This window comes from Hydra vulgaris, chromosome 10, assembly GCF_038396675.1.
Source record: "Hydra vulgaris chromosome 10, alternate assembly HydraT2T_AEP".
Classification (NCBI taxonomy): domain Eukaryota; kingdom Metazoa; phylum Cnidaria; class Hydrozoa; order Anthoathecata; family Hydridae; genus Hydra; species Hydra vulgaris.
This window is the reverse complement of record NC_088929.1, coordinates 21,051,029-21,076,306: the sequence shown is the minus strand read 5'-3', so window position 1 is coordinate 21,076,306 and position 25,278 is coordinate 21,051,029. Positions and strand designations below refer to the sequence as shown.

The 25,278-nt window shown below is 28.5% G+C and overlaps 1 protein-coding gene across 2 annotated transcripts in view; it reads left to right on the top strand.

Moving 5' to 3' along the window:
* Nucleotides 1-15,799, top strand: part of LOC101238546 (RNA-binding protein Musashi homolog 1) — a 48,291-nt gene extending 32,492 nt beyond the window's left edge. For both annotated transcript variants that reach the window (XM_065807481.1, XM_065807482.1), the window contains exons 15-16: nt 9,423-9,460; nt 15,625-15,799. In XM_065807481.1, coding sequence (XP_065663553.1) covers nt 9,423-9,440 — 18 coding nt within the window. In that variant the 3' untranslated portion in view covers nt 9,441-9,460; nt 15,625-15,799. The remainder of the gene's footprint in view (nt 1-9,422; nt 9,461-15,624) is intronic.
* The last annotated feature ends 9,479 nt before the right edge of the window (nt 15,800-25,278 follow it).

Below are 25,278 nucleotides of genomic sequence, written 5' to 3'. Positions count from 1 at the left end.
TGTTGTTACTGACAATATATCAACAAATGATATTGTTGGGTGGCGCTTTGTGCATGATTTCCTGATTACCAACAACCTCAACCCCCACACAGTTCAGATTACATCAGAAATGAAAATTGCTTTCAAATTTGAAAAATCTGTACATCAAAAATACCAACTCATGCTTGAGAAAAGTCAAAGAATAAAAAACATGCAATGCTAGATCAAAAACCATTATTTTGTCTGAAATTGATGAGCTAAAATTTCAAATGGATCTCCTTACAAAAATTTCATTGATGCTAGGAAAAGAGTTTGTCTTAAATGATGAACCGAAAAACCCGAAAAGGAAAACAATATATCATTGGTCAGCAAAGCAAATGCTTTATAAAGGAAAAGTGTGGAGAAAATTTTGCAGAGGAACATTAATAGTATAGGAGGAAAAGAGAAAATAACTGAATTATCAATTGTTGCTTTTTGACAATTTGATTGTTGATATAAAATATTATTTATGTTGATGTTAATGCAAATATGGCTAGTTGAAAAACTTCAATTATTTTTTGCTAAATAAAAGATTTTGCTCAAATGTTTTTTGTGTTTAATAGATCACATATGATGAAGCAGACCTTTTTTAACTTTTTTTTTAGAATGATTATGTCAAAGGTATTTTGAAAACATGTCAAGGTTTATTATATCCATTATAATTTTTGTATAGCAGTTTTTAACAAGTTTAAACCAGAAAATTGCTTTGCACAATGACCTTTCTAAACAGACAATGGGTTTTTTTTTTTTTTGTTTTTGTTTTTGTTTACTCAATTTTGGCTCATTGATTCCTAGTCAGTTTCTGTTTTTAGGCACAGTTTCAACTTATTTAAACAACGCCTGTTTAAACCACTGCATTTTCAGCTAATGATGTTTTTAATTAAATGAACTAGATCAGGCACAATTTAATAGGTTAGTCTGGCTATCGATGCTCAAAATATTTTTTTAATGTTTCTAAGCTCTATTTTGTTAAAATGTGCTTTTTTTATCCTAAGATATTGTTGGATTAGCAATGGTACAGCTACAAAAAGTGGTAACAGACGACTAACCCAAAGTAGTTTCTATTATAGACGAACTATTGCATAAGATGTTGAAAGATATTTGTGTTTTCATACAAATTTACAATTGCATAGATAGTTCAGTTGACAGATTGTGTCAGTGAAAGATGATTCATAAAATATTTTATGTATAGTTGAAAAAAAAACATTTTCTCTATAAAAAAACAAACCAAAACTGTGGGTTTTTTTAAAAAAAAATCAAAAAAACCATAGTTTTTTTTGGTTTAAAATCCTTTTGTTTTAAATAAGCTGTGTTTAATCAATTTTTAATTAAAAAATCATTATTTAATGTTTTGTATATAAAAACAAGCTTTGCTGCTTTTACTACTCCTATCTTGTTTCTTAACACATGTTTAAATCATGTGTATATATATATATTATATATATATATATATATATATATATATATATATATATATATATATATATATATATATATATCTATATATATATATATATATATCTTTATATATATATTTCTTGTGTTCGTGTGTATGTGACTGAACTCCTCCTAAACGACTGGATCGATTTTGATGAAATTTTTTGTGTGTTTTCAAGGGAATTCGAGAATGGTTTAGATTCGGTTTGGAGCACCAGCGGTGGAGGGAGGGGAGGTGGAGGGGGTCAAAAATTAACAAAAATTTTGTGACATAATTTATGGACAACCCATATATATAACATGTATATATATATATATATATATATATATATATATGTATATATATATATATATATATATATATGTATATATATATATATGTGTGTGTGTGTGTGTGTGTGTGTGTGTGTGTGTGTATATATATATATATATATATATATATATATATATATATATAAAAGAAATATATATATATAAAAGAAATATGTATAGAAATATATATAGAAATCTATATATATATAAAAGGCGATGTTTGTATGTTTGATGTTAGCTATAGGCATAAACACCTCTGGACCAATCAATACCAAACTTGGCACAGGCGCTAAGTAGGCCTGAGAGTTGGTCTTGGCCAGGTTTGGGCCACCAGCTGCCCCTCCTAACCCTAACCCTGAGAAACCCACGCGAAGCGCCGGGTAATCCAGCTAATATATATATATATATATATATATATATATATATATATATATATATATATATATATATATATATAAATAAGGCTTCAGCAGGAGCAAATAAGTGCTATAAATAGCCCATTTAAAATAAGCGTAATGGGCTTTTTTTTTTTAGTGTTAAAAAAAACATTTTAAAAACGCGCTAAATAAAAAATATTCTGAATTATAAGTGAAATAAATTGCATCTTCTTAAACTTCTTAACAAATGTTTTTATATTAGCAAAACGCTTTTAAACAATATACTTATAATGATTTTTTAAAAGTATTATTGACAGCTGTATATAATTTTTTTAATTTATGTTATATAGATTGTTTAAGTATGCATTTTTTATAATAAACGTTATTAAAAAATAAAAAAAATTGTGTTCATCCATAGTCATCCTTAATAATAAGATCCATACTAATATCCAACTTAACTAATAGCTAAACATGTACAATTTTAGCATTTCCATTACAGTAGATAGTAATTTTAAACATTTTATAAAAACCATTGCAAATGTTGAAAATGGTCAAAGAAATTTGTCTGATTTTTCAAAAAAGTCAGAGAAAATTCAGGGAATTTCATATACTGGCTTTTTCATCTTTTGCATCTTCTTAATTTAGACACTTGAAACAGCCAGAAGAACGCGTTTTGATTGCATTCAACATTTTAAAATTAAAAATAAAATTGATAGAGTTAACTGGCATGTTAAAGATGGCATGTTAAATATTTTCCCTTTAGTAGTATATAAAGTATATCAACATTTTTAGATCCAAGATATAAATTTGTCAACATGCAGACAAAAAAATTATTACAATGTGAGCTAAAGAAGCTTGATTAAGAAGATAAAAATGCAATGTGCATGAGATTGGTTTGTTCTCAAACAATATTTCAACAGTAAAGGCTGCAATCTGCTGAATTATTAACATAGATGATTGCTTAAAGTAGCTTTTATAAGTGCTGTAATCAAACAGAATGAAAAAAAGTCTCAAAGCAGAAGAAATTTAAATTTTTCCTGATGTACCACAAATCGGAAGCAAAAAAATTTTGTTTTTTTTCTTCAGAAAAACATTTTTTTCAATATTTTTGAGGGGGAAAAAAATTTTTTTAACTGTTTTTTTATTTTATATAGTTTATTACTTACCAATTATATTTGATAAATTCATTAAATTTTTATTTTGAAACAATATTTGATTTGATAAAGTTTGATAAAAAATCTTATCAGGTTTATTTAGGTTTATTTTTTAATCTTTTTTTTTGAATATGAATCTCCAATATTAACTTTTTTTTTTTCCTTTTTTTTTTCTGCTTGCCATTGGTGTCCAGAAATACAAGTTGATTAACAAATTGCCAAAATCTACTTTTGCTAATTCTAATTTTGTGTTTTTTGTATATATGTTAGGGGTATAATATTTTTTACAAACTCAATTAGCTTGTCATATTCTGATGAGCTTTTGTAAATATTTAAGAGCATTTAGTGTCATTATGTTTCTAAAAAAAACTCATACACTGACCTACTAGAAAGCTGATCCAAAGCTGTTAATCACATAACAAAAGCACCTAGAAATTCTTTACTTGTAATTTGAAGTAAAATGTTTTCCAGTTTGTCCTAAAATAATAAGTTATGTTCAAATAAGTAATAAAGATATATATCACATAAATAAAGCTATATTGATAAAATTAAAAAAACATTAAAATGTTTAAAACCGTTTGCATTTGCTTTAATCGTGATTTGTTAATAAATATTTCAAATACAAAGTTTGTTCAGATTTGCAAATATTTTTCGATATCTTCCAAAGCCTTTACTGCTTGTTCAGCACAAATGTTAGATCTTTGCGTATTTATAGGTGAATCTTTATGGATGATCTTTAATGGCTTTTTCTAATTCTTAACCATTTTCAGGGTTAAACATTTGGTTTGAAAACCAAATATCTGCCCATTTTCCAGCAACAAGCTTAACTCAAGTTGTTGTCTGTCTGAAGGAATTAATGTGTAAGCAAGTAGTAAATAAATTGCCTGGGAGTTCCATCTAGATTGGCTAATATTTGGTAAACTTTTAAAATTAACCTTAGGAAATTTCTTTTCATTCCAAGAGTGTTTCACTATGTTAGTCAGATGCTTCAAAAACTGCATGTCATCTCTGTTTCAGTTCATTCTCCTTCAATTGTACACCACTATGTTAAAGTTCAATGTTAAATACTCATATTTGCTATGTATTGCTTCAACAAAATGATATAATAGTTCAGGTGAATTGGTATTACCTCCAAAAAAGTCATCCAGACATAACTTTAATAATCAATCTAATATATGATGTTGATAAGCAACACAAATAGATTTCTGAAAGCCAACACTTTCAAAATGTCTCATTAATCTCTTTATCACGCCACTTGTTTTCCCAGTGTTAACATTTGTAGTGTCTGTCACGATCATTTTTATAGTTCTCCATAAATCATATTGATTCAAAAGTTCTCAAAGTCCTTCAAAAATTGTGTGTGACTTTCCATTCTTCAATACCATTGGCTTTAGCCTCTTTTTTATTGTTCTTTATCATGACTACTTGATGTTCGGTCCCAGCTATCTTTTTTCCATCAAAATGCGAACACTTATTTAACAGCCTCAATTGTCCTTTGTTTAATTTTTCATTTATTAATATTTATTGAAGGTTCATAATCACTGCCACTGTCATTTACTGACTTTTGTGTTCCTCTCTGTATTCATTCAGAATTAAAGTTGATGACATTGATGGAACATTTCCAATTTTAATTTTCTTTGAAGGATGTATTTTTAGGATCATCAGGCTTCATTGTAGTATATCTACAGATGTCTCTAATTGCTTTAAATAAAAAATTTTAGAATGCAACCAAAGTCCATCCTCTTTTGTTATATCAATAAACCATCAAAACTGTAAGTACCTGGTTTTTTGATTTCTATTTGTCTCTTTTTAATCAACTTTTCTATTATTCTTGGGACTGATCTTTTGTCTATTGTTAGAAAATTCAAATTAGCCCATAGTTCTAAACATTCATCTGAAATTTTCTTTATTTGTCCTTCTGCTAATGTATCAGTTAATTATTTGCCAATTTGTTGGCATTTTACATATTGTTCCTAATGATTCTTGAGAGTTACTCTTATGTAGTCTTTTACTTTTCTCAAAGTGAATCAAATTCTTTTTCCATATGTCTCTTGATATTTTGGTTACAGTAGAATATTTGTTTGACATATTGAATAGTTGTGTAATAACTGAACTTGTAATTCCTTATACAATTTATTATTTGATTAGATTTAATTATGCAATGCTAAATTTCACTAATAGACAAGTTTTTTTTATTGTTTTTTTTTTTTATAATGATTCACTCCTGAAACTCAAGTTAAATAAAAAAATAAATAGTGTGTTAAGTTTAATGAAAATCTCTGCGTAAAGATCTCCTACTTCTGTTTTTAAAATAAATTTAGCATTGTATAATTTATCAACAATCCCTTGGGAACTATAATTCATTTGGTGCAGAGTTTTTTAAAAGGATATTCCTTAAAATTATTGTCATTTTTTCAAAATATAAAAGCTCATAACTAGGTGACATGCTCATTTGAAAATCTTAAAATTCTTTTTTGATTTTTTACCTCTAATATATGTATACACTATCGACAGAAAGTTTGAGGCAGGTACTGAGTTTTTAGAAGCAAGTTAATAAGTTAACCCTTTCAAGTTTAATTCGTTCTCTAATTGTTGTGTTTACAAAAACTAAATATTATTAACTATATTTTATCAAAAATTTCTAAATTCAACTCACATTTTAATCAATTTTTTGATTTGTCATAATAACATCCTTTATTCTTTTACACAGTTGCACATATTTTCGGTATACAAATAATTAATTTACGAAGTGCTTCAGGTTGTATTGAGTTCAATTTCACTTGCACTATGTGCCAAAGATTATTTATAGAAGATGACTGCTCTTCTTGCACCTTCCTGCCAAGTTCTTTCTACAACAACTTTATTGGATTAAGATCAGGTGGTTGCCGTGGCCATTATTTTTAGTTTTTACTGGTGTTGAAGTAAATAGCTTTTGCAGAGCTTGCTGGTTTGTTTCGGATCATTATCATATGTATATGTATATAAACATGATTCGCAAATAATCTCTCACCAGATGGCAGTACTTGATGTTCTAAAATGTCGTTATAAATTTCTTTTACTGTTGGTAGTAAACATTCTTCTGATTACCTTTCTCTTGCATATCTGTGCACGAAAACACAACGTTTTGAACCAAAATTTTCATATTTGGACTCATCTGTCCAAAGAACATTTCTCTATTGTGCAATTGACTAATGTGCTTGTGTTTTAGCTCAATTTAGCTCTTTTGTCTTATTAACTGGCCTTAAAAATGGTTTACGAGCAGCTACACGCTACACGGTTGATGAAGATGTTTTTTTTATTTATCTATCTTGTAATTTATTAGTTTTTTAGGTCCAGAGCATTTTTTACTTGCATGGGCACCATTTTCTTTGTGTCATAGTAATGTCTTTTGCACTTGTGTCTTGAAATTTTCATTTTTTATTATATTTTTTATAATATTTTATGATATTACTTATGAATAGCCTTTTTTATGGTAAACCAGAACTCTTTCTCTTTCAGTAACATCAATGGTTAATTCTTTTCTTATACCCATTTTTAACAGAAAATGGTCTAAACTATTACTGAAATATACTATAGAGATAAACTAAAACAGACACTCATTGAAGTCAAAAAAATAAATAACTTCAATATATTTGAAACTTTACAGCATAAGTTCATAACCTGCCTCAAACTTTCTATATATATATATACAGTATTGGACAAAATATTTGCAACCAATATCGAACAATGCTAAAAAATGTTCCTATTTTACACATCTTAAAAACGAAATAAACTATACTACCACAGCAAAAAGTTCAGGAGTCTGGAGTCATAGCATGCCATGACATGAACAATCAGCTGACAGGTGACAGCACACAGGCAGAATTTCGTTGACAAGTGACATTTTGCAATGGACAAAACAAGTGCAACTTTTTTGGTTTGTTTCATTTTCCTAAGTCTGGTCCGTGTCAACGTCACGGAAGTTTTTTAATAATTAAAGGAAGTATCCAGAAGCATGCAGAAGCTCCCAGAAGTTTCCAGAAGAAGCATCTGGAAGCATCCAGTAGCATCCAAAAATATCCAGTAACATTCAGAAGCATCCAGACGCATCCAGAAGCTTCCAGAAAAATCGAAAACAAGCATCTAGAATCTTCCAGAACAGGTTCACACAGGTTCATTTTACTATAAGAGACATCTAAATCGACATGTAATTCAGTCAGTATATGGAAGTCAATCAGTCAGTATTATCAAGACAGTTTATCGAAGTGAGTTTTATCAAAGTGTTTTATCGAAGAACATCAATACAAGAAGTGAAATGCAACAAGTGTTTCATTACATCAATACAGTCCACATCCAACCAAGACGTTGTGTTCCACAGAGCATTATTGTATCATCACAAGGTAAATGTAACACCGTAAGCCTTGAGAAGCGTGATTATTTATTTTTATTATTTTTATGACTTTAAGTGCAAAAATGGCTCCCGACAGTCTTGGATTGGAACTAAGAAAGAAAATTATTGGCGATTACGTAAGTGGAATGTCACAAAAAAGTATTTGTGATAAATACCGCGTGAAAAAATGGACCGTATCAAGACTATGTTCCAAATGTTGTTCTACGGGGAAGTTGGCAGCAGATAACAAAGGTGGAAGACCGCATTCCACCACTTCTAGAGAGGATTCTATGATTGTCAGATCCATCAAGAAGGATCCCTGGATATCATCAGTCGAGATACAAAAGCAATTAGAGCTGCCTGTATCGGACCGAACAATCAGACGACGTGCTGTTGAAGCCGGATTGTTTTTTCGGCGCCCTGCAATGAAACCGCTGATTTCACTAAAAAACCAGAAGAAAAGACTCCTGTTTGCTATATCTCATATTGACTGGAATGTGCAGAAATGGTGAACTGTCCTGTTCAGTGATGAATCGAAGTCCAACATCATTGGGAGCGATGGCATTTGCCGTGTTTGTCGACCGTCCGGAAAACGCCTCGATTTGTGTTATTGCCATAAGACCGTGAAGCATGGTGGAGGCAATGTAATGGTCTGGGGGTGTTTTTCTGCTAACAGTCTAGGTCCAACACATTGAAATGATGGATTAATGTACCCTTTCATGTATAAAAATATCCTGAAAGATGTTATATTACCTCATGCTGAATGGAATATGACAATAAAATGGGTTTTCAGCAAGACAACGATCCGAAACACACTGCAAAAGTAGTCAAGCAGTGGTTTCAAGACAACCACCTATCAGTGATGGATTGGCCGCCTCAATCTCCGGATCTCAACCCTATCGAGAACCTGTGGGAGATTGTCAAACGCAGAATTAATCGTGAAGGTGTTCGTAATAAGGATCAACTGAACAAATCCAAACGGCCTGGGCAGCGATTCCACAAAGTTTCATTGATCACCTGATCGAATCTATGCCTCGAAGATGCAAGGCTGTGATCGACAACAAAAGAATTTGCCACGAAACATTGATAGTGAAATACAGCTTGGTCAACATTTTGTCAAGTTGCACTTGTTTTGTCCACAAAGAAATCAACTTTTTTTAATACTTTTGATTAATTTATTAATTTTCGTGTACAAATAATGAACTTTGTGATGAATAAAACTTGAAGAACTTTGTCTCTAAACAGTTACATAGTTATTTCTCTAAATTGAAAAAATGCAGCACTTTTATATAAAGAAACTAAATTAGCATTATTTGTTTGCACTTGTTTTGTCCGATACTGATATATATATATATATATATATATATATATATATATATATATATATATATATATATATATATATATATATATATATATCAGTGTGTGTAAAAAATGAGATGGTATGTCTCTTTTTAGAGAAAAAAAAATTTTTATTTCATATTACAAAGTGTGCTTTCTTTTGTTGTTAGTGTCATGAAAATAAATGAAAGTTCTATGATTAATTTATCTTTGTTGATCTTAATAGTTATAAGATTTTGAACTATTGCGGTGTATATACCTTTGTTATATTTAGTTGATTGTTGTTTTTATTTGTGAATGATTGTATATACCTGTTACTTGGCGATAGCAGATATTGAATGCGGTATTGATTTAGTTGAAATTTCATTAAAATATTAATTCATTTCATTGAAATATTAGTTCTGTTATCTTTAGATTACATTAAGGCAATAAAGAATTCTGACAAATAAAATGTAAGTCTCTTTTAAAGATTTTGTTTTTAAAAAAAATTTAAATATGTCATAGTTAATTTATCATTTATTGTTAAAATAGCAACGTAACTAAATATTTCTTTTTTGGTAATTAACATTAAATATAATTGAAAATATTTTGATAATTGATTGAATTTATAAATAATTTGTAACACTAGGCAACAAAATTTGCCTTTACCAACAAAATTGCTAGATGCAAAAATTTTTTTTTTTTGCATCTAACAATTTTATTCAAATTATACTAATTTTGGGCTGAGAAAAAAGAAAATGACAACGAAAATTTTTTATTAGCTCTTATTTCTGAGATATACAATTAGCAATAAATTTTTATTTTAGTTAATTTGCAACAGAGTAACATGCCATATAATTTATATATGCTAATAATATTTAAAGTACATTTGGGTTTTTTTATCACAGATATATTCTAACAGTTTTAAACAAAGAAATCATGATCATCAAGCTAATAGGTATAAATATGATTATGGGGTATCATCACAAGATTGTGATCTTTTTGCTTTCCTTTTGTAGACTACTTCTGGAGCATCCCAACACACAAACCAACAGTAATCTGCAAGCTTCACCACGACCCTGATATTTTTGTTCCATTACAGAAATAACTTGGTGAAACCTTTCCCCATGTTTATCACTAACAGCTCCACAACTAGGGGAGGGGGGAAGATGTCTAGGTGTGAGTGGAGGCAATGAATCCTGAGGGACATTTTACCTCCAAGTTGGTGGTATTTTTGCAGAAGTAATGTTACCAATTGAATGTAGTTATCATCTCTTTTGTTGCCTCAAAATCCACAAATCACTCCCTTAAGAGCTTCCCAAGTTTCCTTTTCTTGTCCCTTCAAATGCAGGATCCATAAGTTGACCTATTTTGGCCCAACAAAAGTACTCTCTATAACTTTTGCATCACTTCTTTTTGGAAATTTGTTTCTTAAATAGCCTAAAAGCCTGTTCTACTTTGTTCATACCTTTGACAAAATTTTTGATTAAACCCATCTTAATATGTAATGGTGGAAGATGAACATATTTTGGATCTACGAGTGGTTCAGCAATAGCATTTTTTTCATCTCTGTTGAGATTTCTTTCAGGCCAGTCTTCTTTTATATAATGTGAACTTCTGTCTCTACTGTCCCACACACACAAAAAGCAGCAGTATTTAGTATACCCTAATTGCATTCCTAAAAGTATATCAATGACTTTTAGATCACCACACATTTTTTATTTGTGTTCATTGTAATCAATTGAGTTGAGGAGAACTTTCATGTTTATTGTCTCTTTCATGTGAACTGCATGGCCAATAGGAACAGAAGGAAGGCGGTTTTCCATTATGCAGTAATACAGCTTTCAAGCTTAGCTTAGAAATTGGGGTATTTAACTCCGATTTTCTTCATTGACAAACCTGCTTCAATGGATGGGGTTAGGCAGAAATAGTGGTCATCTGTATGGTTTTTAGGCTCCCTTCGTACCATAGGAACAGCAAAAGCTAAAGATCTTTTTTTATTTTTCAACCATTCTCGGAGTGTAACCGAACAAAAGCTACAGCATATATTTGTGGAGCCCATGACTTATCCTGGTCCCCTACCTTCATATCGAAGTAATGCTGGTAAGCAGTCTTTACAAGAGGTTTCATAGTTCTTTTCTGTAAGTAAAATATTATTTCACCACAAACGTAACAAAAATTGTCCACCAAGTTTACACACTTCCTTTGCATGTAGATGTGTCAAATTTTACACTAGTAAATGAAAAAAAAACTAAGAATAGATTAGACCAGAAATTTTAGCAAATACACATAACTAATATCACAAGTTTTAAACATGAATAAAACATTATGGATATTTTTTTTCTCAAAAAATGAAAATTTATACCCTTAAGAGAAAATTTCTGCTTTTATTTCTTAAATGTCATTTTTAATGTCATTTTTGAATTCAGCTTAATACATAAGAAATAACTAATTTTGGTTTCGAAACAAAATCACAGTTGGGCAGTGTAGTTTATGATTATAATGATTTAAAAGATTAAAGATCTTTTATCAGCAGCTTCATTTATATTTTGTTGAAGTTTTTTAAATATTTTTTAATATCCTGTATACAGCAATCCTTGGTATTTTTTCCATCTTTTAATGTACTTTTTTTTACAATACAACGGTTTCATTCTTTGATCAAACAAGTTTAAATAAAGAAATTCTTTTCTTTTTTCATTCTGTTGTTTAATACACGATAACAATGAATAAGTTTGAATTACTTTATGAATTGGAAAATCAAAATATTCTTTATGAATCAATCAACAATAAACATGATGTTTCGAAGAAATTTTCCTAGATCTTTTATTTGTCAGTGACCCTTTTTTTTTTGTCAGTCTTGTGAATCTTGAAATATTGAAACATTGAAATATCTGCTAATTAGGTTCAGTATTGTGAAAGTCCTGAGATTGAGTTATAACAAAACTATGAGTCAAAAAGCAATATTACTTTTGTCAGTATGTTTATGATAAAAAATTAATAAAATAAAAAATTCATAAATTTAAAACAATATTACTTTTGACTCATAGTTTTGTAATAACTCAATCTCAGTATATCTCAATAATAACACTGACCACCTGACTTATAAAAAGATTGTAAATAACATGAACTTTGCAAGTTCATGTTATTTACAATTTTTTTATAACTCTATAATAATTTTTGATAACTCTATAATAATTGCAATGATCCTGTCAATTTTTTTTTTCATTCCTCCATTAATTTTATTTTATAATCTGCAATAAATTTTCTTAACTTTATAAATTATAAAGGTTTAAAGCTTTATAATTGTTCTATTTATTGGTATAAATTCAATAAAGATTGTTGAATTAAAAACAAGGTAAAAACTTAAATGTACATTGAATATCTTATTTGCTTTTATAAATATTATTATAAATTGATTTATTTTATTTTTAGTAAGTATAAAATAAACCATTTAGAAGTATTTTATATAGAGCTGATTTTGAAATTGAGCATGTAAGTTACTTTACTTATTGTCACTTCAATTGTCCTTTTTGGTGGGAAAGCGTATTTTACTTATAGTAAAAAAGTTATTATCAGAGATGGAGTTTTTAAAACTCTATTTAATTGCATTAAAATTATGTTTTTGTGAAATTGTAAAATTTGTTATAAAATAGTTTTTGAACAATACTTCAATTTACAAAATTATGTAGATATTAATTAGCCTACTAAAAGAAAATCTTATGATTCGTTTTTAAACTCAATGAGTACCATTGTTAATGATACTAATTGCATGTTTGTGTTTGTTTGAAAAAGGACTCAACTGCATTGTTGTTATGTTCAAGTTAACTACACGTGTGTTCAGTTTAGCATTTGAAAGTTGTAAGGAAGTATTGAGGTTGACGTGTGTAACATGTGATAACTAAAAATCTAGACAAAATTAGAAATGATATAACTTTTAACGAAGTCATCTTTTTTAACAATTTAAAAAGTATAATAACAAAAAACATCTAAATAATAAAAATAAATAGATTTATAAGTTTTTCAGAAAATTTTTCATCAGATTTATAAGTTTTTCATGTCATGACGACAAACAGTGTCTACTCTTGTAAATGTGGCGGCAGCAAACCGATGTACATGTTCTATGTTCGATTCTTTTAATTGAAAACTCTATCCGCTTTTTAAGTTTGCCTAGGTTTTCAGCTTGCCAGTTTTTGTTGTACACTAATCTCTTAAGTTCAGACCAAAAATCTTCAATTGGATGTAATTCTGGCACATCAGGATTATGCTCTTTTGGTACAAATTCAATATTTTTTGCTTTAAGATAACTTTGTACTTAACGTGAATAATGCGACGAAGCTAGATCAGGCCAAAAAACAATATTGTCATTTTTATGTTTTTCAACGAATTTCTCCAATCTAACAAGACATTTTGAAATATACACATCTTCATTGACTGCTTGGCCTGACGGAGCAATGTACTGCTGAGAGATTCCCTTTGTAGAGAATACAATCCAAACAAGTAATTTTGGCTCAAATTTGTTTTTTCTTTTTAACCTTACATCATTTGATGCTGCAGAATGTCAGAAGAGTAAAATCCATCATTTCCAGAAATATTAGTGTTGCTCAAATAAAAATACGATTCATCGTCAATAATAGCAATTTTTTTCCGAAAAATCGAAACCAACCTGTGGCACTTTGAACGAACAGCTCCTTTTTGAGCCAGTGTTCTTTTTAGTGTTTTAGTTTTTTTACGATATCGAATGCTAGTTTTTTGGTGAATAATTTTGCATATGTACGGTTGTGATACATAAAATCGTTTTGCAAGACCACGCTGTGAAATACCATCCTTTTGATCAATCGATATTTTAGGGCGCTTTATCTCTTTTGTAAGCATCTTTATTGCTTTGCGACCACTCCCGACATTTCTTTCTGGTCCTTTATTGTTCCCCTTTCTTTTAAGTATATTTTAAATAGTAGATTTTGGTATGTTCTTCATTCGAAAATGATTTACAATAAAGTTTTTGTTGTCATCCGGATGCAAATACAAAAATGCGTCACTCGTTTTCTAAGGGAGTCTTCGTTATAAGCTTTTTTTTTTCATTTTTAATTATTCCTAAATAAATTATTTTTTAATAATGCATTTAAAGAATTAAATTTGAAACAAAATAGAAGTGATTGCAATTATATAAAATTTTTCCTCTGTATTTTTATATTTACACAAACTTTGTCCAGATTTTTAGTTATCACATGTTATATGTTTTGAAAGTTTTTTTGTAAACTATTAAGTGGTAAATAAAATACTGTCCTCTTACAGACAAAATCCAAGTAATTGCTATGTTTATAGTAGAGTCTGCCGGTATGTTTAGATATTTATATCATTTTGCAAAGCAAACACTGTCTTCTTTGTCAAGGATGACTAGGCTTGAGTTTTTACGAAGTATTAGTTTTTGAGCTGCACTAAAAAACACGGATTCTTTCATTTCAAAGAATGAGCACATCTTTTAAATAAAATAAAAAAAGAAAGTCTACTTATAATGGGGAACGTTAACACCTTCAATAAATGCTTGTTTTAAAACTGGAGATTTTAGCTTATCAATGTTATCATTAATTATCTTTTTTTTTGGCAATTCTTAAAAGATGATCTTTATATTGTTCAGTTTATTAAAAGATGGTCTCTGTCGTTCATATAAAACTTTGTAAAATTCTTTTTATAAAAGACTTCTTTTTTTAAAATACAAAATTATTTTATTAACGCATATCTTAAAATAGCATTTTTTTTTTAGAGGTTGGGACTGTCATTTCGGAATCATTACACATTGGACACAGAAACTATATATGTGAAACCTTACTGAATTGGATAAAACAAAAAGAACACATGTGTTTGACTTGTACAAAACAAAAAGAACACATGTGTTTGACTTGTACAAAACTGTACTAGCTCACAGGGAGTGACACAAAATGTAGAAAATTTCTCAAGTAAAAAAAAAACTTGAATGAAACTGTTAACAACTGCAATTGTTAACAAACTGTTAACTTGATTGCAATTGTTAACTTGATTGCAATTGTTAACTTGATTGCAATTGTTAACAAACTGTTAACTTAAATGCAACGACATAAAAAACAAACAAATTCCATCAACCAAAAAGTAGATCTATTATGTTAATTTATATGAATACGGTTTAACCAAAAAGTAGATTCTTTGCTATGTAAGTTTATATGAAAACAGTTTAGTAAAAAAGTAGATCTGTTATTCTAATTTACGCGAATGCAGTTTAACCAAAAAGATAATTCTATTAAAATACATGTCTACTAAAGTACGTATATAGTAGGAACGACACATGTTATAAAAACTAATGTGCATGTCAATTAGGAACGGTACATGTTATAGAAGCTAATGTGTCTATTAAAAACGATACATGTTGTAGAAAGTAATGTTCATGTCTATTAGGAACAATAGATGTTATAGAAATCATTAGCAATCATTTTAACCAAAAACAATTTTAGAACACAGCGCACAGAGAGAGAATTTTAATTTAAGATTAACAATAATGTAATAGTATCATACCATTATGTTATAATAGTGTACTATTATTAAATATATGAATTGTATAAGGATTAAATATTATTACATGAAAAAAAAAACTGTTGTTATTTTATAGAATACCTGAAAATCGAAAACGAAGTTATAGATGAAAATCGTAGAGCATGCTCTGTGTTTTTACAAGAAATTTCGGATTTCCTCAGTTATAACTCACCATTTCCTCGAACTTAATAAAAAATTATTGTACAATAAAATAATTATTTATTGTTATTAATTACTGAGGTATCGTTTTTTGTTGTTGTTGTTTTGTTTTGTTTTTAATTTCCTTAACTTTTTTGTGATAAAACAAAATAAGCGAACAACGTAAAAAAATTGTTAGTTAAGTACAGAGCTTCTATATAATAAAATATACGAGAAGCGTTTTTATTTCTTATTTATATAATACTTTACTATTTGCGTACGGTTTTGGGGAAAAGACATGTTATAGACCTTGTTCTTCAAGGTTCGTGTTTCGGAGTTAAGAGAGGGTTGTAACCACAACTAAAGTAGCCTTGGCCTTTGGGAGGTGAATTAACATATAAAAAAAATTAATCAAATCTTATATATTACTGAACTGCTTATATATTATTGCTGAACTTGATAGTGTCCACTCGTCCGTGTTTAACGCGGAACTCTTGCCAGCCATTAAAGCGAAGGTAGCAGCGAGAAAGAGTCTCTCTGCACGTTTTTATAAGGAGCCATAAAAAATTTATGCACAATTATGTAAATGTCTTTGTAATAATAATACGTCATTTAAAACTACGCTAATGTAAAAATTCCATTTTGACAGCGTTACGTACTGTAACTAACGTCTGTAAGTGCAAACGTCTTTAGTATTGTTGAGTTGATTTTGCGGGCGGTACATGGAACGGTATCGTATAACATAAGAAAACTTTAAAACTTTGTTTTAATAGTTAGAAGTCTTTTTTGCCATATATATATATATATATATATATATATATATATATATATATATATATATATATATATATATATATATAAATTATGTTAGTGTGTTCTACAAACAGAGTGCTCAATGTTCTAAAAGAACAGAGCAATAATAAATTAGTACAACTACTAATTTATATATATATATATATATATATATATATATATATATATATATATATATATATATATATATATATATATGCTAAAAATATATACGGCAAGATTGAAAATGTATTATGGTAAGCGATAGATTTAAACCCTTAAAAACGATACTGATGACAGCGCACTAACCCCTTAGCCCACTAAAAGGTATGCGTTTTAGCAAAAAACATTTTATAAATTTCTTATAAAGCTTTAGGTATGCGAAAAAGCTGCGCATGTTTATTTTTTTTTTTTGCTCTTGGAGAATTTATTTGAAATTGCAAGTACAAACATATGAATGAAATATTTTTCTACCGTTTACTAAAAAATATTAAAGTAAATAAGGAATAATTATAGAAATAATCGATGTGAAATAGATATGTATAGAAATAGAATAGATATGTACAAAAATATAGACTTGTATTTTACGGGTCTGGACAGCTAGGATATAACACATACATATTCATATCCATAAGTTTAAAATATATATACATATCCATAAGGATATATATATTTATATACATAAGGAATCATATTTATAAAGATCATGTTTCAAGTGATATGAAAAAAGACGAGTTTATAAGATTTTGTAAGGATGCCTGGTCAGAATCTAATGGATTTGTTATTATAGATCTATCTTGTAAAAGAGAAGAAATAGAAGTGGGTTAGATAATTTTTACATACCAACTTGTGAATTTTAAAATTTTTATATATAAAAAACAAAATGTCTTTCTATACATTATCAAGTGGAAATAGCAATAACATAAAACTAAGTTTGCTCCTATTATTCAACTTGGACAAGATAAAGAATATGAAATGGCTCTAGTTAGTTTAGAGATGTACTGCAGTTTTCCTAATATTGATTCTTCAAACAACGATTTTGGATATGGCACAGATAATGGAGCAATTTGGCATGATATAAACATTCCAGAAGGATGTTATGAGATTACTGATTTAAATGAATATATTCAATTGGTTATCATAAAACGACCATACTAGCGCAGGAGTTGCAGGTATTAAACTTGAAGGAAATAATAATACATTAAGATCAGTTTTAAATATTGCATCTGGTTATAAAGTTGGTTTTACAACTTCAAATTCAGTTAGAACTGTTTTTGGTTTTAACAGTGGAATATATTCATCAGGTTACCATGACTTAACTAATAGAGTAAACATATTAAGTGTTAATAGTAGACATGATGCAAGTGATATAATAGAATCATCATATATAAATGGAGGAACAGAAAACGTCATATATTCATTTTTCCTAACTGTAAGTCCTGGATTTAAAATTGTTCAAGAGCCGTTAAACTTAATTTACTTACCAGTAATACTAAAAACAATTTCAAAAATGGTTACTAAATTGCTTCATCAAAATGGAAATCCTTTGAATTTACGAGGAGAAGAATTGTCTATTAGATTTCATATAAGAGAAAAAAAATAATTTTTATAATATAAAATGAGTAAATATATTAATATTAAAGTAAATGTTTCGCAGGGGCAATTAGAAAAACTTAAAAAAGCAATTTAAGATGGTTATGGAGGTAGTATTAAACCATCACATTCAGATCTTAATGGTGAACATTTATTAGCTGTAACAAATACACAATTGAATAGAATTACAAGAGCATATGAAAAAGGTACTGGTGTAATGATTAATTTAAGTAAAACACAACTAGTTTATAATTCTCAAATAGAGGGAGAATTTATAGGTGTACTTTTACCTTTACTTGGTACGGCTGGAAGATTTTATTATCAAGCGTTGCCCCAGCTCTTGCAACAGGACTATTAACAGGAGTAGGTTCAGCAGCTGAATCAGCTATGGTTGATAAAAATTCTTGAAGGGGTATTGTGTACTTTAAAAAGCGTGGACAAGTTGTTAAAATGACAGCTGCAGAATCAGGTTTATATTTGAGACCATGGAATAAAGAAGGTTCTGTAGGTGATCGAATGTACTTACGTAGTGGGAATGGATATATATCAGCAGGCTCTGGTTTATTATTAGGGCCAAATTCACCTTTTGCTAATATTCCATTTTTGAATATGATTCTCTGATTTTTTTGAAAATCTTTTTCGCATATATAAAAAAATAAAATGTCAAGAAATAATCCGCCAATGCATAAATTTATAAACAAATATAAAAGAGTTAAACTTCCTTAAATACTTTTTAAGCCACACAAAGATTTAGAACACCTTTCAGAATTAATAAATGAGAATAGATATGAAATATTTGCACAACATGACATTACAATAAAATCTTTATCACATCAAAATATTCTTTTAAAGTTTGGTGTAGCAATTAATGAAGGTGTTGCGTTAGTTTCACTAAAACAAGAACTTTAATTAAAAATGTTACGTTCACAAGATTTTGTAGTATCAGAGTCTGTTGCTGATATTGTAGTAAAAAAGGAGAAAGTTTATGTTTTATTAATTTATTGTAAATAGGTTTTGAAAATATTTTTTTTTTCCCTCATTAAAAATGGAATATAATTATAATAAATTATATCCAACTCTTTCAGGTACACCTAATGAGAATCAGTTACCTGTTGAAAACCAACCTCATGTATATTGTCTACAAAAAGATAATGAAATTCAAAAAGAAATAGAGCGTGATGGAGAAAAGAGAACTATGTTAAGTAAAAAGTATCATAGAGCTGTAAAAATAGTTTCAGCAGTTGATAATGTATTACTAGCAAGCACTATGGCTCTTAGAACTATTGGAATTGGTTTTTTGACAACAATAACTGCAGCACCAGTAGTTATTGCATGTGAGGGTATAGCATTAGGAGCAGGTGTGTAATCAATAATAGGTGAACAAATTAATAAAAAATTAAATTTAAAAGCAGAAAAGCATGAAAAGAATAAGGTACTTGCTGATTCAAAACTAAATACAATAAGTGACGATGTTCCTAAAGCTTTAGTAGATGGACATATAAATGACAATCAATATAAATTAATACTTGGTAAACTTGAAAAGTAATGCTTGAACAAATTAGAACAAAAATTGATGAACAAACTTAGGAATCATTAATTAAACAAGGAAGAGATGAGGCGATTAATATACTCCAAAGTAGATTTAGTAAAAATGTAAACGTAAAAACACAAAATATTTTATTAAAATAAAGCGTAAAAAAAACGCAAAATAAAAAAACGTAAGACATAAAACACAACATAAATCGTCATGTTGTGTTTTTTTATTTTATAGTAAATGTCATTTCTAAAAATTGAAGATCCTGAAAAAAGAGATCAAATTGTTAAAGAATTCTAAAAAATAAGTAAAAAATAGTAAAAAAAGCATACTGCAGAATAACTTATATGAAAAGATGGGTGAAGCTAATTTACAGTTAGACTTGACAAATTGTACAAGCCATTAATTGATAGTCAAGCTGGAATAAAAAAAAACATATCTAAATTTCACGATCAGGCTAACAAATTTGCACTAACTTTTTCAAATGCTTATCCTAAAATAATGGCTGAGCATGCATATAAAGAACTAATGCCTTCTTATGAAGAAACTAAGGCCTTGAGGCTCGGAAAAATTGCAACAGGTTATCTAAGAATGTATACTTATAGTAAAAAATCTACAGATACTACATTTGGAATACATTCTAAGGATGACAATTTACACTTTGGATAAAAACCAATGTTTATTAATGATAATGATATAACTATTGATCGTAAAACATATTATGGTACTTCTGGTCTTTTGGAGTTGATAACAAAAGTTTAATCCTGATAAGAACTTATATACTGAAGATGATCTTAAAAATTATAAAAGTATATTAATACAAACAGATGCAAATGCTACTGAAAACCCATACAAACCAAGGTCATTTAGGAGTGGAAAATACAGAGAAATAATAGCTCCAATTTGGGGAGATACAAAGAAAAATGAGAAGCGTGAATCAAAAGGAACAGGGTTACAAGCTATAATTAAATAAATAATCTTCCTAGTGACCCAAATGCACTAATTGAAATGCTTGAACTACGTATAGCTGCAAGGAATGCATGTAACACTGGATCAAGAAATGAAGCTGTTGCAATTTGTGATAAATTATTACGGCAAAGTGTTATAAATAGTGCACAGTATAAATCGATACAAAATAGTTTATAATTACATATATCTCAATGTATATAAAAAAAAAAATATGGCACATAAAAAATGCTAATTGTTCGTAATAAGAGATATATGAAGAAACATGTTGTTGGAGGAAGTGGTACATTCGACAGTATAAAAAATTTATTTAAACGAGCAGCAGCGCCAAAAGCAACAAGAATATCATCAGCTATGTTAAATAGGTTGGCTAGCGAATTAAAAAAACTGCATTAACTGCTGCTAAATCAGCAGGAAAAGAACTTTCAACATCAGCAATAAAAGCTGCTAGAGATGTTGTAGTTGAAAAAGGAAAACAATTAATTGGTAAAGCATCTTTAAAACTAGTTCACAACCAAGTACTGCTATTAATAAAAAAAGTAAAGAAATAATTTCAAATTTAATAAATAATGAAGCTGATGAGGTAACAACAAATATAAATAAAATAATGATGAGGGCTGCGATAAAAAATCAACAAAAAAAAATTTCAAATGAAAATGCTATAAGAATAAAAGATCTAGTTAAAAAAGGACGCGGTTTTAGACTTGCGTGATTTTTATACAATTATTAGTTGGCAAAAAAAATTTAAAAAAATTTTTATAGTGTATATAAAAAGACAAAATGGCAACTTCTGAAGTATTAAATTTTACAGAAACCCCAACTGTGGATAAAGGAATTGAAAGGACAGAAATCCCAACTGCGAATAAAGGACTTCGGTTTCGACTTCGGAGCCGAATTTGAAATAGAAATTCCGAATAGAAAGCCGAATTTGAAATAGAAATTCGGCTTTCAGTCAAATTCGGTAACAATTGCAAAATTTCATTTAGCTATCTGTTAAACTCTAAAGTTAATAAATTTTTTCAATTAAAAAAAAGAAAATAGATAGAAAATATATTACATGTTTCATGTATATATATATATATATATATATATATATATATATATATATATATATATATATATATATAATATATATATATATACTTTCAACATCTTCACTTCCAACAAGGCTGCAAGCAACCACTATTAGAGTTGGAAGTTACTGGAATTTTTGGAGCACTTAAGAACAATAAAAGGATAAGACTTAATTGAATGATTAGCAACACAAGAACGAATTTATGTAGATGGCACAAGAGGTCTTTTTAAAGCAGTACCCATTATAGTATTTATAGAAGAGAAAAAAAGAGTAGCAACATTACGCCGATGTGATAATGGTTGGGGGTCGGATGCAAGAACAGGTCCAACTATGTTTACAATGCGTTTTTTCACCTTGTCTAAAGGAGTATCATTGGAAGATCCGCCCCAGATATCGCAATAGTATTCCATACAAGGACGGATTTGAGATTAATTGAGATAAAGAATAGAATCCTGAGTAAAACAATGACGAGCACGATAAAGAGATGAACCTTGGCAGATGCTAATTAGATGCAATGGATTTGATATATGGTTTCAAAGAATGATCAAATGTAAGAGTTTATCCTAGAAGATGAAGGGTAGGTGACGGCTGTTGGTGGAATCAGCCTCTCTAAGAGCCACCACAGAGTTTTGGAAACCTGACTTCCAGCCGGCCTCAGAACTATAAAACTGAGTTTTACTGTTTGTTACTATTCTGTACCCTCATTAGGAGATACTAGAATGAGTTGCCTAGTCATAAAAACAGAGACACAAGTAAAACCCATGCATTGAGTCAAGAAGATCCAGCATTCAACATCCTAAACTGAAAACAATGTAATATAAATACATGTTTTTCAGCCTAATAGATAAACTTGTTATCAACCTGTTCTCCGCGCAGCTTCCATGTTTGACAAGGTTTACAAATAACAAACGAACATTAACAACAAGTTGTTAATGTTCGTTTGTTATTTGTAAGCGTATCTACAAATAAAAAATAACCTTATTTCACTTGGGATTTCGTTATGTTTTTAAATATAGTTAATTAAGAGCTAAATAATAATGATTTTTATCAAAAATGATTTTTTTAAAATATACTTTCGTTATTTTTATAAAATTTCTTTTTCAATTAAATGTGTTTTAATCTAAATTAAAATTTAATTGAAAAAAATCCAACTTCGGATTTCCATTAAATTCGGTTCTAAAGTCCAAGTTCGTCTTTCAGTTTGATTCGGGGTACACATAAGGCCTTTTTCGTCTTTTAATCAAATTCAGGTTTTGAAAAGCCGACTTCGCCGGTCCTTAACCGAAAACACTTTTATTTCAACCTAAATGGAAAAATATAGAGTAAAGAATTAATTTAAAATATAAATATTATGCAGTTAAAAACTTACAACACAAAAAATTATAAAAACAAATAAAATTGTTTAAATAAAACAAAAAGCAAATTAAAAAAAATGCTGTTTAAATATATATATATATATATATATATATATATATATATATATATATATATATATATATATATATATATATATATATATATATATATATATATATACATATATATATATATATATATATACCGTAAAATGGTTTAAATTCTGTCACCATGTAACTTCGGTTTTTTGATAATAAATAACAAAAATGCATGTGTATTTCAATTTTTATATACATTTTTCTATCCAATAATATTTGCTATAATTTCATGCATAAGAATCTTAAAAAGATGTTTATTTAAAATCTGCTGAAATAATTCGTTTGCAAAACAAGAATTTTTAAAAGTTATGCATACTCTTGAAGTTTAAATTAAGCAAAGTATTAAATAAAATAATTAAATTTAGTTCTAATATTTTTTGGAGAAACAAATTTGTTTGAATTTTTTTTTTTGTATTTTAAATATTTAAGTTCTCTTTTTCTTCAAAATCAGAGAAATCTTAAAATACCATGACTTCGGTTTTTATCTCAGCTAGGGTTTTTCGGTTCCGGGTTCCCGGACTCGGACTCGGCGAGTCTGTGGGTAAATACCCGGATCCGATACCCGGTTTAAGGCTCGGTGAGTCTCTTTTTTTTAATGTTTTGCCTTGTTTCGTAGGCAGCGGTGCGTCGTTGAGCTGGATCTCTACCTTTTCTAGAAAAATATAGTAGTAGGGTTTATGAATCTAACTTAAAGTTGAACTTGGCCAAGGCATTTTAGATGTTTTGAGAACATTCAAGTTTATTTTTGTTTCCATGTATGTCCGAATACACACTAAAAGAATTAACTTCATAACTTAAATTTTTTCTAATCGAATTATTTGATATATAAGTGAATGCTTTAAAGGATTTGCTAATATAATATGTTTCTATATCATCAAATGTTTTAAAAGCATTCGCTAATATAAAAACTTTGGATTAGAAAGATTGAAGTTAATAAGTTAATTCTTTAAGAGCGTATTTAAAAAACTTAAAGAAAAAAAACATTTTTCATTTATAAATTACTTCTCTATTTTAGGAAAAAAGTGAATTCAACATTAATATCAAACAAAGATGGAAATACTTTATCAATGACTAAACATTTAAAAGTTAAAAATGGAATTTCTTTACCAACACGGAAAAAAATAGGAGAAAATTCTGGTGCCGAACGATTTAAAACTATCAACACTTTCGTTTTTGTTGTAAGAAAGCTTTTAGAAGAAATTGTCTCTAAAATGGCCGCTCTTGATGGTATATCAGTCAGGGCGATTACAAAGTTTTATTCGTGATTTTTAGTTTTATTCGTGAAAGTTTAGTAAAATCAAGTTTAATCTTCCAAAAGCCGAAAGAGATGTTATGAATTTAATTCATAAGTTTTATGAAAAAAGAAGTTGGAAATATTAGAATTGTTGCAAGAAAAAATTAAAGAAGGCCGACGATTTAGCATTACACTTGATGAAAGGACGAGTATGAAAATTCGGAAATATCTCAATACTAATTTGTATGGAATTGACTCTGAAGTTTATAATCTGGGTTTAGTGAGAACTTTTAACTCGTGTACAGCTGTATTTCAGACTCTGAAATTACAGAGAAGTCAGATATACTATCACTTATACGAGAAGATCACGAAGTGATGTCCGATAAAGGATTTGCAATAACAGAAATATGCTCTTCCAAAGGTATATACTTAAATCGACCAAAACAAAAAGAGGGACACCAATTTTCAAAATGTGAAATACAAAAAAACTTTAATATTGCTTCCACCCGTATTCATGTTAAACGTTATATTGTTAAACGTTATATATTGACCAAAGAATAAATTATATAATTGATAAAAATATTTCAAAAAAAAAAAAATATAGTTATAAGTAAAAAGATATTATGTTTGAATTGTAAAGTAATATCCTCTTGAAAGTTTAATAAAACAATTGATTTTGTGTATTTCTTGACAATATTTCGAACCGGTTTCAGGTTTTCAAAGTTTAGTTCTTTGACAAGCAATTTTTCTCTGAGTAAGCAAAATTCTTTGTTTTCATAATAGTTCCATTCTAAACATTTTGAATCTGATAAAATATTGTCACCAATGTCTAATAATATATTAAATAGTAGATTATTTATTTCAATTAAAAAAAATATCCCACTCTCAGACTCTGGATGATAAGATAATAAAATACAAAATTCAGCATCAGCGCAAAGCATTTG